This window comes from Chiloscyllium plagiosum, chromosome 42 (genome assembly GCF_004010195.1).
Source record: "Chiloscyllium plagiosum isolate BGI_BamShark_2017 chromosome 42, ASM401019v2, whole genome shotgun sequence".
NCBI classification, from domain to species: Eukaryota; Metazoa; Chordata; class Chondrichthyes; order Orectolobiformes; family Hemiscylliidae; genus Chiloscyllium; species Chiloscyllium plagiosum.
The window spans coordinates 11,685,912-11,700,874 of record NC_057751.1 but is presented as its reverse complement, the minus strand read 5'-3'; the positions used below and the strand labels follow the sequence as shown (position 1 = coordinate 11,700,874).

The 14,963-nt window shown below is 42.7% G+C and overlaps 1 protein-coding gene across 1 annotated transcript in view; it reads right to left on the bottom strand.

Annotated features, from left to right (window-relative positions):
* Positions 1–14,963, bottom strand: part of LOC122543126 (pleckstrin homology domain-containing family A member 2-like) — a 106,498-nt gene that overhangs the window by 53,456 nt on the left and 38,079 nt on the right. Inside the window, exon 3 of the mRNA XM_043681467.1 lies at positions 10,255–10,311. Coding sequence (XP_043537402.1) covers positions 10,255–10,311 — 57 coding nt within the window. The remainder of the gene's footprint in view (positions 1–10,254; positions 10,312–14,963) is intronic.

Below are 14,963 nucleotides of genomic sequence, written 5' to 3'. Positions count from 1 at the left end.
ATTACTGCAGTAGAGGAGCACACAGTTAGGAAACATAACCCCATTCCACACCAGATGCCCAAACTACAGGAGTATGGGCCTGAAGTGTGACGTAAAGAACAACAAAAGATTGTTAAGAGAACTAAACAGGTGATGTGACAACCTAAACTCATGTGATACATCGACTCCACAACGTTGCAAATCAAACAGGTGGCTTTTGGAATGCACTTTATTCCACGATTATATAGGGTTGCTGCAGGCAACACCCTGCATCCCAGGTCCCCAATGGCAAGTGAAAGGACATCTACATCAAGAACTCTTCACTGCCCAGTGGTGGAAAGGCATGTCCAGGTGGCAGATAAAGGAGAAGAAATGGATTGCAGCACAGGAGACTTCTCATACTCCACTAAAAGACATCAAGGTAATTCCCATGGCGCGGATCAGGCTGTTCATGGAGATTCTTGAACCAAGAGCCGATGTGGAATCCCTTCCAAGCTGGGTGTGGAGATAAGTGACTACTGCACACCTCAGGGTCCTCCAGCCTGTGAATTACAAGCACTGCTGTTCTCAGGTTACAGACTGTGTTAGCTATGAGCTTGGTCCACTACCGCACAATCCACCAGCTTCTGTGGTGACATTTGGCCCACTCCTTCAGTACCCAACTGATCCCTAACATTGGTCACCCTCACAATCACAGATGACCCTTCCACTAGCCACTCAAACACTCGAAAATGGAGGCTATATGAAGGTACGTGCTACTCATGATAAGGTGCAGCAAAGGTCGTTGCATTTCAGACTTCGATAAGGTCCTGGTAAAAGACAAGCAGTGGTTTAGGACTTCCCTGCAGAATGTGCCCCCCTCCCACTCACTGCCTATACACAGGAGGTGTGTGTCTTAATTCAGGCAGTGAAGCAGGCAGAAGGAATGCATTGCCAGGGCACACCATCTGGAATGAGGCTTGACATAAATGTCTTGCTGCAGGAAGGCAGAAAATTGCCGCCTCAGTGCAATGGCACACACCGACTAACTGTCCTCCTTCATGGGGACACTCTATCACCTCTGCAGTCATCCAGAACATCATCTTGTCCCAGAAAAAAGAACAACCAATCTCTTCTCAATTTTGGGGACAAAGCCATTGGGAGGAGTCAATGGGACCATGTGGTAGCAACTGGTTTGTTAGCAGCGCTAGGCCCCTGTAGAACTCATCTCTTTTTCTCATCATCGCACCACCAATTTAATAAGCTTCCAAATTCAGAACTCAATTCTTCTTTAATTTTAAGAACCCATCATCAAATGACCTAATCACCCAACTGTCCAAATTACTAACACTGCTTGCCAGGGACAGTGTACCAACAATGGAAGGGGCAGGAAACAAGTGAGGGACTAAGTCATAATGAAGTTAGTGGGAGAGATAATGAGCCCAGCCTCTCAGTACCCATCTCTCTCTCTCTCTCTTTCTCTCTCTCTCTCAATGAACTTGAGGACACTGCTTGGTTTCTCTCCAAGGAAAGAATCTGTATCTTAAATACAAAATACATTATAAATGAGATAGCTACTAAAAAGAGCCATTTCCAAGCAGTTTGAAATATGCCTTTCCTTGCGGACTTCATTGAAGTTCACCTATATCACATTAGATTGCGTTTGTGCAGCACTTGCCATCTCCATGCAGCTAAGAACGATTGATCGCATTTTGAATAATAGTGACAGATATTTTGTAATGGCAAGGTGCAACAATGATCCTGCCCGACAAGGGTTGGTTTTCTGTAAGAGCTAGCTGGGCAATGACATTGGACGTTCTTTGGCCATCTCCCTGATTGAAGAGGTTTCACTGTGGCAGTGTGAGGGTAACAGCAAAACCAGAGTAAAATAAGAAAATCACCTTCTTACCTTCACAGAAAATGCACACAAACTATTTCCCTTTAGAAACAAACAGTAAATATCTTCTGTGAAGGCAACTGGTTCCTGTGGTATCCGTTCAATCTTCAGAACCCAAACGTAACATATGTATTGACTAATACAAACTGTAAGTGCCTCCCATTTGGATTGCTGAAATCTTCTTCTTGTGAAACATCCTTGGACTAGAGATGACCTAGTCATTGCCACATAATTTAAACACAGTAGTTGGAAGAAGAAAGTTCTGCAAAACCTCTTCTAAATACCGATGTGAGTGAGTCTGAAACACTGTGGTTCAAACCAGTGATTCCCCCAGTTCAGGTATAGCTTTCGGGGAAGTACCTCTTGAAAGAGGGGAAAATAAGAAGGAACATCAATGGTTGGTCTGCGAACACACACAAGCACACATACAGACTCTCTCCCCTCTCTTTCTGTCATGAAGTAGGGAATAGGTCTAGAATCAAATCATTTCATGAAGCATTGAACTGCAGGGACAGATACATTAATAATTGGAGGACAAACAAATAAGGGAGGTTAGAAAAATTGAGTTAGCAGAAGACACAAACATGCAGGTTTGGATAATGTTGGAAATGACCAAAGCAACTGAATTGCTGTTTGTCCTCAACTTATCAATTTATTTGTTTATTGATTAGAATGGTATGTTGCTACTCATGAAACAAAATAATGGAAAGACTGAATGGCATGCTTATGGATCAGTGAGTTTTCAAACCTTCTTCTTTTCAAGATTAAGCACAATGCAGGCTTTGGAAAGTTCATATCAAAAGGAAGGGTCATATTTACTCACATAACATGCTGAAACTGAAAACATACTCCAACAGCAACCGTGACATGTATCCAATTAAAGATGGATTTCAGAGTCAAAACATGCACTCAGGTCATGAGCAAAAATGCAAGATGTAAATTGGGACCAAATTTCAGTCCTTGAAGGTACCCAAGTCACACAAATTAGAAGGTTCTGGCTCTGGGTTTCCAGAAAAAGATGTTGTCAATTTTAAATGGTGGTGAATCTGTTCTTTGTGAAGACAAATCAGACACTTTCTCTCTCTCTCTCTCTTTCCACCCCCTGACCATCTGAGTGGACCAGTTGTTTGGATTGTTTAATTTTTCGTACTCGAGTGGTCCCTTTTGTGAGCTCTTGGTTTGCAGTTAGCCTAGTCCACCCCACTACAGTTCTCAACATAATAAAGTTTGTTATTTGAAGCCAGTTTTGACCACCTGATCAATTCTTCTACTATCCATCCAGAATGATTGATGTTCAGAACCATTACTACACAATGGGAGATGGCGAGTGTCATTTCAACTCTAGGCGAAAGTGAGGACTGCAGATGGTGGAGATTACAGCCAAGATTAGAGTGGTGCTGGAAAAGCACAGCAGGTCAGGCAGGACCAGAGAAGCAGGAAAATCAACGTTTTGGGCAGGAGCCCTTCATCAGGAAACAGGAATCCTGATGAAGAGCTCTTGCCTAAAACGTCGATTTTCCTACTCCTTGGATGCTGGCTGACGTGCTGTGCTTTTCCAGCACCACTCTAATCTGGACTCCTTTCAACCCTAATTCATTTTGTTAAAAGAAAAATAACTATTTTATTTAAATTGTACAATTCGATTTGCAAATAAAATTAAGGCAGCTGTCCACAGTCGGCAGTGACAGTTTTCTGCAGAAGGGTCACTGGATCCAAAACATTAACTGTGCTTTCTCTCCACACATGCTGCCAGATCTGCTGAGCTTTTCCAGCAATTTCTATTTTTGTTTATGATTTTCAGCATCCAAAGGTCTTTGGGATTTTTTAATGACAATTTTATTTTTGGAGTTTGGAGTTTGCCGTCTCTGCTCTCTATCTTCTTTCCAACAATCATTCCTTCCATCACAGAACCAAAGGCAATATACTTTCTATCCAACCAGTCACTTTAGAGCAGACGAAGAACTGGGAATAATTTGTACTGACCCAAGCACTGGCCACTGAAAGAATACCCGGCCCTGTGTGCTTCAATTGGAAATTCTCATCAGCTAGCTTCATCCCTCACCTACATCAGAAACTGTGGTTTAGTGTAGCTCATTAATAATTTCTTGTAAATATAAGTCACTTATTTACTGGTGATTTGATTTGATTTGATTCATTATTGTCACATGTACCTCAGTACAGTGAAAAGTTTTGTTTGCGTGCAGTCCAGACAGATTGTACTATTCGAGGATAGATAGATCATAGGGTGATTAGGCAGAGCGAGGCATACAAGGTTATGGCTGCACAGAAGGTGCACAAAAGCAAGATCAATATTAGATTTGAAATTTGAGAGGTCCATTCAATAATCTAATAACAGGAGGGAAGAAACTATTCTTGAATCTGTTGGTACATGTGTCTAAACTTCTGGTGCTTCTGCCTGACAGAAGAAGTTGGAAGAAAGTAAAACCCAGATGGGAGTGGTCATTGATGATGTCGGATGCCTTTACATGGCAACAAAAATTGCGGATGGAGTCCATGGATGGGAGATTGGCTTACATGATGGTCTTGTCTGTGCACACAACATTTTGTAGTTACTAACGCTCCTGGGAAGAGGAGTTGCCATACCAAGCCGTGATGCACCCAGATAGAATACTTTCTATAGTGTGTCTGTAAAAGTTGGTGAGGGTCCTTACAGCCATGCTGAATTTCCTTAGACTTTGGAGGAAGAAGAGGTGTTGTTGTGCCTTCTTGATCATCGCATCCACATGGGAGGACCAGGACAGATTGACTCTCTCAATCCCCTCATCTCCACGGTTTTATTTAATCAGGATAAAGTTCAAAAAACAAACGTGCCAAATGACCATTTGAATATTTTTGTTCGGGAAGTCTACACCAGACATAATCAGGTCCCAGACAACACCTGACTAGAAAGTGGGATTCATGTCACATCATTCTGGGAACTGACCATCTTTAAAAAGAAAAACAGTCCCCTCTCCTGACCTCCAATAGCCCAAGCCACCCACCCCACTATTTGCCTCCAGGAAAGCCCATGTGGTATCATGATAGGGGACCAGTACTGACCAGAAGCTGAGCTGGGCCAACTAGATGAACACCCCGTCAAAAAGGGAAGGCCAGGTTATGATCCAAACAATGGGCCATTTTCCCAAAGCTTTGTCACCAGCCACAAGTTAAGATTGTGAAGGAACACTCCTCCCTCACTTACATCTGTGCAGCTCGTGTATTCAGGACAGAAATATTTGCTTGATTGACAGGGCAATCAATGGCTGCATTATCTCACACTCCATCACCAGCACCATAGTATATACAGAAACATGAGTAGCTCAGTCAAACCCACCCCATCTCCCAGTCACCAAGAATCACAAAAGCAATAACATCACAGATAAATAATCAGTCCCAGGTCCGGACCTAGCCATGCACTGTGGGAATGACATTCCCACAAAGATGGTTAGCTTCCAGCTGTCCAAACTGTTTTGACTGCTTGTAACAGATCTCCTCAGCAACACTGATTTTCTTTTCAACATACAGTTATTCATTCTTCTTGCTTGCATACAGAGGAACAGCAGGAAAAAGCTTATGACCTCAGGAAAGAAAAGAAAGAATTCCAATTTTGCAATGCTTTTCATAACTTTCAGATCTGCCAAAGAACTACAGAGTCAAAAGTCATAGAGATGTACAGCATGAAAACAGATCTTTTGGTCCAACTCATCCATGCCAACCAGATATCCCAACCCAATCTAGTCTCACCTGCAACCACCCGGCCCCTATCCCTCCAAACTCTTCTTATTCATATACCTATCCAGATGCTTTTTAAATGTTGCAATTGTACGAGCCTCTACCACTTCCTCTGGCACCCATTCCACAAACGCACACACGCACCACCCTCTGCATGAAAAAGTTGCCCCTTAGATCTCTTTTATATCTTTCCCTTCTCACCCTAAACCAATGCCCTCTTGTTCTGGACTCCCCCACCCCAAGCAAAAGACCTTATCTATTTACCCTATCCATGCCCCTCATAATTTTGTAAACCTCTATTAGGTCACCTCTCAGCCTCCGACCATCCAGGGAAAACAGCCCCAGCCTATTCAACCTCTCCCTCTTGCTCAAATCCTCCAAACATAGAAACATCCTTGTAAATGTTTTCTGAACCCTTTCAAGTTTCACAACATCCTTCTGATATGAAAGAAACCAAAATTGCACACAGTATTCCAAAAGTGGCCTAACCAATGTCCTGTACAGCCGCAACATGACCTCCCAACTCCTGTACTCAATATTCTGACCAATAAAGGAAACCATACCAAACGCCTTCTTCACTATCCTGTCTACCTGTGACTCTACTTTCAAGGAGCTATGAAACTGCACTTCAAGGTCTCTTTGTTCAGCAACCCTCCCTAGGACCTCACCATTATGTATATAGGCCCTGCTAAGACTTGCTTTCCCAAAATGCAGCACCTTACATTTATCTTACTTAAACTCCATCTGCCACTGCTCAGCCTATTGGCTCATCTGATCAAGATCCCATTATAATCTAAGGTAACCTTCTTTGCTAGGAGAAAATGAGGACTGCAGATGCTGGGGATCAGAGCTTAAAAATGTGTTGCTGGAAAAAAGCAACAGGTCAGGCAGCATCAAAGGAGAAGGAGAATCGTCGGAAGGGCTTATGTCCGAAATGTCGATTCTCGTTCTCCTTTGAAGCTGCCTGACCTGCTGCGCTTTTCCAGCAACACATTTTTAACCTTCTTTGCTATCCACTACACCTCCAATTTTAGTGTCATCTGCAAATTTACTAACTACACCTCTTGTGCTCACACCCAAATCATTTATATAAATGATGAAAAGTAGCAGAAAGCACCTTTGAAGAAAATACAGTCAATTTGTGCACAGAAATTGCCCCAAGTCATGTCACAATGATAATCAGATAATCTGTTTTAGTTGAGGGGTAAATATTGGCCAGGACACCAGGTAGAGCTCCTCCATTTCTTTTTGAAATATTTTTGTGCAAGAGAACAAATAGTCTCATCTTCTCTGGAAGGTTGGACCTCGCTGTAGAATTACACTGGAGCATCAGCTCACATTTTGTACTCAAGTTTCTGCAGGGGGCTCAAACCCACAGGTTTCTAACTGAGCTGCAAGTGTGCTACCAACTGTGCAACAACGGACATAGTCTGTCTACGTCAAAGTGATTGCTTTTCCTTTGAAGCTCAAAGATATTTCTTCAACATGATATAATCCTTCAATGTGGGTTTCAATCAACATCAAAGCAATCATGTTTTCATTGTCTTGTGACAGTGATTCAGCATTACATTAACACACTAATTGTTCAGCAGTTATGGAAAACTCGTTGTTTGCATTCAGTTTACAATGGTTTAAGAGCTCAATCTGTGCATCTTGTTGTGCAGAATGGCAGAATAAAGCACCTTTGAAACTGTTACAGACCACAGAATTTATCTAAAACGATATCAGTATTTCTTTTGACTTTTGCCTCAGTATTTAAATTACAATTAACTATTGGCTGATTTACATTCCTATAAACTACCCTGGAATTTTTTGACTGTGTGTAAGCTATTACAAAAATCCTAACAGTAATTCACCAACTATCCAAGCCACATACCATCCTTACTTGCAACAAAATCTCTGCCCTTTTACTGTGGCTGATTCAAAATCCTGGAACTCTCTTCCTAACCACCACAATGGGAGTTTTGACACCTGCATGCTCAAGAAGGCACTCACCATCACCTCATAAGGGCAATAAATACTGGCCTAGCGAGAAATGCAACATCACAATTGAATTAAAAACAGGTGCGTTTTTCGGCACCAAAGGTGTTTCTCTCTTTTGCAACCCAACCATCTGCTGTCTTCCACTTTGACACTAAAGACAGCTCAGCCTGCTTTGCAGTAAAACACATCACAAAGTGATTCACAGGACTGTTTATCAGTCAAATATGACATCAAGTCACCCAAGGAGTTTTTGGATTGGTGACCAAAAGCTCCATCAGTGAAGTAGATTTCATAGTGTCAGAAAGAAGGCGTGAGTGAGAGATAGGGAAAGACAGAGATATTTTGGCAAAGAATTCCAGAGCTTAGGGCCTGTACACAGCTGAAGGACTCAGCAGATCAGACCTGTGATTAACGCAGCAGGTAAAACGTTCCTCACACATTGCCTCTTGATGAGACTGATGTCATTCCACTGCTGGCAGCAAACAGTAGCACTGATTGTTGTGTGCTTTGCTGACCTTTCCCCACTCAGCTTCTCCCCCTCAGAGGGTTACAGCATGCACCCAAAGGTTGAGCTCATCTTTAGAGCTAAGGCCATGCTGTTCTTGGAAGGCATGCTCCTATGCCACAACTCCATCTTTGCAGTGATGGATATCAGAAGGCAGACATCTGCCAATCTGTCCATCGGCCTGGAGTTCAGGCATAACAAAGTGACAAAAGTCAGGCCAGCATGTTAACAACACCTTGATGTACCCATATGCAGAGTCCCTGACATTGCCCATTGGGTCATGACTGACAATCCTGAGCCTTACTTAGAACAGAAAGGAAAGAGTAGAATGTGGGGCTCCGGATTGTCAGTTATTACCATGTGGGCATCAGCTTTCCTCCTCAGAAGGTTGTGAATTCAAATCCGACTCCAGAATCTTAAAGACAGAAATCTCCTGCTGAAGCTCCAAACTCACACTGAGAGAATGCAATCTGGTCAGAGGTGCCTGTCTTTTGGGCGAGACGTTATGTAAACAATCGTGTGACACTATTTTGACAAACAACAGTGAGTTGTCCTGCTGACCTTGCAAATATCTACACCTTAATTAACATCAGTAAAACACATCTATTTGTGACCACCTTGCTGTTTGCAAGAGATTTGCACAACTCAGCTGCTGCAATTCTTGTTGCAACAAAGATTAACACAAACACTCCACTGGCTGTGGTGAAAGGTGCTACATAATTGCAAGTCCTTTCCTTCTTTCTCAAACAGCCACCTGTCAGCCATAAGTAACACAGAATTCACAACTAAACGAGGTACCGATGGGCTACTGAACTTCCATCCAAAGGAGTCACTTCCTTTCGTAAGAAAAGAGAAGAAATTGTTGGGGTGGGAGCTCAAAACATAACTCATATTAAGCCCCAGCGACACCTTCCAATTCAGTTTAAGATTTTGGGGGATTAAACAATTAAATACATCTTGTTAGAATCATATAACCTTTAAATGGATGTGGGTGCAGACTTATTTGCTAAAGTTATTAGGTGAAAAGAATTTCACTCCTTTACACTTAGTTGACTATAATTCTTAATGTGTTGCTGGAAAAGCACAGCAGGTCAGGCAGCATCCAAGGAGCAGGAGAATCAACATTTCGGGCATAAGCTCTTCTTCAGGAATGAGGAAGGTGTGCCAAGCAGGGTAAGATAAACCTCCAGCAACAGACCTCCCTCTGGATCCTCCACTCCATGCTTGCAGCCATGCGCCGCTACCTACATTCCCTGCAGTCAGCCCTGCCCCAGCTCAGAAAAGTCCCTCCTCCCTACCTTTTATCTTAGCCTGCTTGGCACACCTTCCTCATTCCTGAAGAAGGACTTATGCCCGAAACGTCGATTCTCCTGCTCCTTGGATGCTGCCTGACCTGCTGCGCTTTTCCAGCAACACATTTTTCAGCTCTGATCTCCAGCATCTGCAGTCCTCACTTTCTCCCATAATTCTTAATGAACACAATGCTTTAGGGATTATTTAAAATATAATGAGTAATACTTTCACATCACATTGAGAGGACTGCGATATTAAATGGGGTTGCTGACATTATGTCATGTCATATGTTACACATGCCACAGTGCCACTCTCTGCACATGCCGCAGTAACACACTGAAGTTACAGTGTTGGTCTACTCTATAAAACCACCCCTGTAACCTGATGCTTTCCCATTCAGGGGCACTACTGTTTAATGGAGCCACTGCATCAGGACTGAAATGTCCAATTGGCCATTCATAGCAGGAGTTTGCAATCCATTATGAAAAACTCCTTTGTTCCCATAATTGCTGAGAGTGCCTCTATAAATGACATCATTGATGTTGGCTGGGGTGATGAAACAATCACCAGATGGAAAAGTCAATTTACTGATGTTTAACAGCCTCTGAAAAGATAACAGGGACAATTTAAAGTCTGACACTCCCAAGGAAGAATTTCACACACAGGGAGCTGGACATCCCATTACCCAAGCAGTTAACAACCAGGCAACAAGGCTAGGTTTCCATTGTTGCCAAAGCTCTGTAGGAGCACCACATGACACGAACTGCACTGGATTGTAAAACCAGCCTAAATAATTATTTAATTTTCTTTCTCTTTCGGGTTGCTACTCTTATGTTTGCGAATATAATATGGATATTTTTCTGCAAGCATGAGAGAGACAAAATACCTTAGAGATGTAAGGTAACAGCAGGCTGCCTACACATTGGGTTCCAGGCGGTAGATTCTGAAAGTAAACAAAAAAAACACATTATTAGACACTTATTACTGTCAGTGTTCAAATGTCATTTGCATAAAGAGCTGGAATTTTGACTAAAGCTTGGGAGAAGGATCCCCTGGAAGTCACCAGTGACAAACTGAAACATGCAACACACACACTCTTTCTGTGAGATCTCAACACTGGGTTATTTTACCGAGTCCCAGCACAAAGCAAATTCTGCACTTCTCAGCATCCCTTGAAACTACCCCCAGTACACGAAAGACATTCATTGTTTATCAAATGCTGCTTAGGAATGAATAAAGAACAGAAGCAACTAATAGTAAAGCACTTAGTTTTAATTGACTCTAAATGAGCCTCAGTACTTGTGCTGTGGTTACAATTTATACACAAATCGTGTAACCACCTTGCACTTGGGGAAAATCTCACAAAGTGATGAAAGGATTGGTATTTATGTAGGACCTTTCACAACCTGAGGGCATCCCAAAGCACATCTCAGCCAGTTACATACTTGTCGAAATCTCATCACCATTATAATATAGGAAACGCATCAGTGAATTTTCAGCAAGTTCAAAAAAAAGTACAAGAACCTGATCATTCTTTTGCACAGAGCTATTGCACTTCAATTATCTTAGTTAATCAGATCAAAATGAAGGAGCACCATTTGGTATGGCCACTTGGAGGATACTGCATACAATTCTGGCTGCCCTTTTATAGGAAAAAGGTTGTTAAACTTGAAAGGGTGCAGAAAAAATTTACAAGGATGTTGCTGGGACTGGAGGGTTTGAGTTAGAGTCAAAGGTTGAATAGACTGAGGCTATTTTCCCTGGAACTTTGGAGGCCGAGGCGTGACCTTATAGAGGTTTATAAAATCATGAGGGGTATGTACAAGGTGAATTGTCAAGGTGTTTTTCCAAGGATGGGGAGTCCAAAATCAGAGGGCATATGTTTGAGGTGAGAGGGGAAAAATTTATAAAGGACCTGAGGGATAACCTTTTCATGCAGTGTGGTGCTTGAATGGAACGAGCTGCCAGGGAAAGTAGTGGAGGCTCATACGATTACAATTAGAACATTTGAAAGGCATCTGGATGATGTATGAACAGAAAGGTTCAGAGGGGTATGGATCAATGGGATGAGGTCAAGTTGGCGTGTCTGGTAAGTGCAGATGATTTGGATGGAATGGTCTGTTTTTGTGCCATATGACCCTCTGAATTTATCAATTTTAGTCACATTGCCTAAGGACAAATATTGATCAAGAGGAATATATTCTCTTTTCTGCTTCAAAAAGTAGTGCTGTGGGACCATCCACTTGAGGAGCGTAGACAGAGCAATGATTTAACGTTTCATCTCCGAGGTGGCAGGTGTCTGACAATGCAGCACTCCTCCAAAACTGTTTTTGTGTCTGGATTTTTATGTTCAAGACAAAAAAAATTGCAGATGCTGGAATCCAAAGTAGACAAGCAGGAGGCTGGAAGAACACGGCAAGCCAAGCAGCATCTTGGTGAGAATTCCAAGGTTCTTCAGAGATGGAGGTGGAGGCCGGGGGAGCTGCAGATTGGGGGGTGAGGGGGGCGGTGTGTGTGTGTGTGGTGGTGAAGGGTTATGAGTGATGAGAGGGGCGGAGTGATGAAGTACTGATAAGTGAACACATGTGGTAGGTACAACTTGGTAGGTTGATAGGAAGAATTAATCCGGTTGGTAGCTAGAAGGTGGGGTTGGTTGGAGTGAGGAAAGGGATGGGATGGGACTAGAAAGGGAGACAGGGATAGGTAGGAAGGTTATTTGAAATTGGAGAACTCAATGTTAACTCCTCCAGGCTATAGGCTGAAGATGAGGGGGAAGATGAGGCACTGTTGTTCCAATGTGCAGTCTGATTCACTCAGTAATGGAGGAGGCCAAGGATGGTCATGTTGGAAAGAGAAAGGCAGAGAGGGGCAGGAGGGGAAGATGTTTGTGGTGGTGGGGGTCTAGTTGGAGTTGGCAGAAGTGTTTGAAGATAACACATTTAATGCGTAAGCTGGTGTGGTGGAAAGTGAGAACAAGGGGTACCTGTCTTTATTATGTTTAGATGGTGGAGGGGTTTCGAGCGGGAAATTGAGGAGGAGCGGTAGAGGGCTGTCTGGATGATGGGGGTGGGAAAGCCAAATGAATAAAACCAGTGGACATCTGGGACCTGACATTTCCTTGTCAGAGCAAATACGACGGAGACAGAGCAATTAGGAAAATGGGATGGAGTTTTTGCAGAATATGGGGTGGGAGGAGGTGTAGTCCAGGTATGGCAGTTTGTGGGTTTGTACCAAATTATCAGTTTGTCGCCAGAGATGGAAAAGGAAAGGTCAAGGAAGGGGAGGGAGGTGTCCGAGATACACTATGTGAACTTAAGGGCAGGGTGAAAATTGGTGGCAAAGTCAATGAGCTGCTCCAGTTGAGCCTGGGTGCAGGATACAGCCATCAATGTAATGGGTGCAAGAGTTGGGGAACAGTACCTGCGTCATGTACTGAAGTGAGACTATTCAACATGGCCGACAAAGAGGCAGCCGTAGCTAGGGCCCATGCGAGTGCTCATGGGAAAAGTTGAAGAAAACGTTGTTGAGGCTGAGGACTAATGTGGCAAGGAGGAGGAGGGTATTGGTGGAGGGGGACTGGATTTTTGTGTTCAGCTGTCAGGAATGGGACTTGAACTCTCAATCTTTGGATTCAGAAGTGAAAGTGCAGCAAGCTGAGCCGCAACTAACACAAGAATAATAGTTTTTCTACCCACTATTTTGGCTGCGAATGTCTCATTGCTGAAGGGAACCAAATTTACTACCAGATTGGTTGGTTATGTTAAAAAGCAGTTTATTCGTCTTACCACATTTACTCAAAGTTGTGCTTGATTTGTTCTGATTAACACAATGCAGTCCACTCAGAGGTTTCCCCTCTCAGTACTTAATTAGCCGTGAATAAGAAAGGCACTGCAAAAGATGCAACCCTTTCTTCTCTTTGCAACTTTGCAAGTTGAGATGAATCAAATGCACTCTCCAGTTTTTGCCTACATGCATTTGTGTTTCTCAGTGAAACTGCTGGGCACCAAGCGTAATATATTGGTGCAATTGACTGTTAAAAGATTGTCTTTTTTTCCTTAATTGCAATATAATACTTTTTTAGAAAATAGAGAGCAGAAAGAGATGCCCTCAATTACAACTGAACCAAAATGAGATGTTGGTTAAACAAGAAGGAAGATCTGTGGGGAGTATTTCCTGTGCAAACTACCACACCCAGTACTAGCTGAAAGAAATTCATGCAGGCACAGGTAACAGGTTGACACTGAATATTTTTAATATTTTATTTCAGTGCCATTTTCTGTCTAGTCTTTATTACATCCGTTAAAACCTCATAGCACACAAAGACCATTCAGTCTCTGAGAAAAGGTAAAAACAATGACTGCAGATGCTGGAAATCAGATTCTGGATTAGTGGTGCTGGAAGAGCCAAGCAGGTCAGGCAGCATCCGAGGAGCAGTAAAATCGATATTTCGGGCAAAAGCCCTTCAAGATAAAATCCAAATAATAGAGTCCGTTCCAGCATTTACCCCACAAGGTAAAAATTGAATATGCCCCAATGCCTTCAAAAGTCATCTGGAATGTGATTCTATCAGCCTTTCATGATGTGCATTCCAGATCTCAACAATACTCTGTGTGAAGGAATTTCTCAAATCTTCATTTGTTCTTTTGACAGTGACTTCAAATCTATAACCCCTGCTTAGTTACCAACATGCCAAAGGAAGTGGTTACTCTTGCTTGTTCTATCAAAACCTTTCATGATGTTGAACATGTGTATGAGCTCTTTCATTCATCATCTGTAAAGTAAGCAATATGAGCCTGTGGGGTGGCACAGTGGTTAGCAATACAGCCTCACAGCACGACAGGCAGCTCATAGCAAACAAAGATATACTGATCATAGAGTGCTTGGACAGAGCCAAACATTCAAAGTTGTAGCTATATAGGAAGTGCACAAAGCAAGATCATTATTTGAAGTTAGAGTGGCCCAAACAGCAGTCTAATAAGAGCAAGGAAGAAGCTGTTCTTGAATCTGTTAGTTCCTGTTATTCATTCTGGTAACCCTCTTCAGTTCCCTATGCGAGGCTTTGACATCCTTCTTGAAGTCATGCCCTGAATTGTGCATTGTGCTTTAGCTCACATAACTGACAAGTGTTTCATAGTTGTTTCCATATTTTTTTCATTCAATGGCTCAACCTGCAATGTGCAACAATTTAAGTTGTGTGTCTTACACAGGGGTTGCAATGCTTGAACAGAAATGTGGGCACTGCAAGGGGTAGACTATTCTATTCCCCTCTCAGACTCCATTTTTATTTAATGCTGTGCCTCTCTCCCTCATCTTTGATGTTATTGCATTGTCCTTCACAGGGTTTGCATGTAAATTAGTCAGGGTTAGAGTGGTGCTGGAAAAACACAGCAGTTCAGGCAGCATCCGAGGAGCAGTAAAATCAAAGTTTCAGGCAAAATTCCCCTTCATCAGGAATACAGGCAGAGAGCCTGAAGGGTTGAGAGATAAGTGAGAGGAGAGTGGGGTGGGGAGAAAGTAGCAGAGAGTACAATAGGTGAATGGGGGAGGGGATGAAGGTGATAGGTGGAAAAGAAGATAGGCAGGTAGGACAATCAT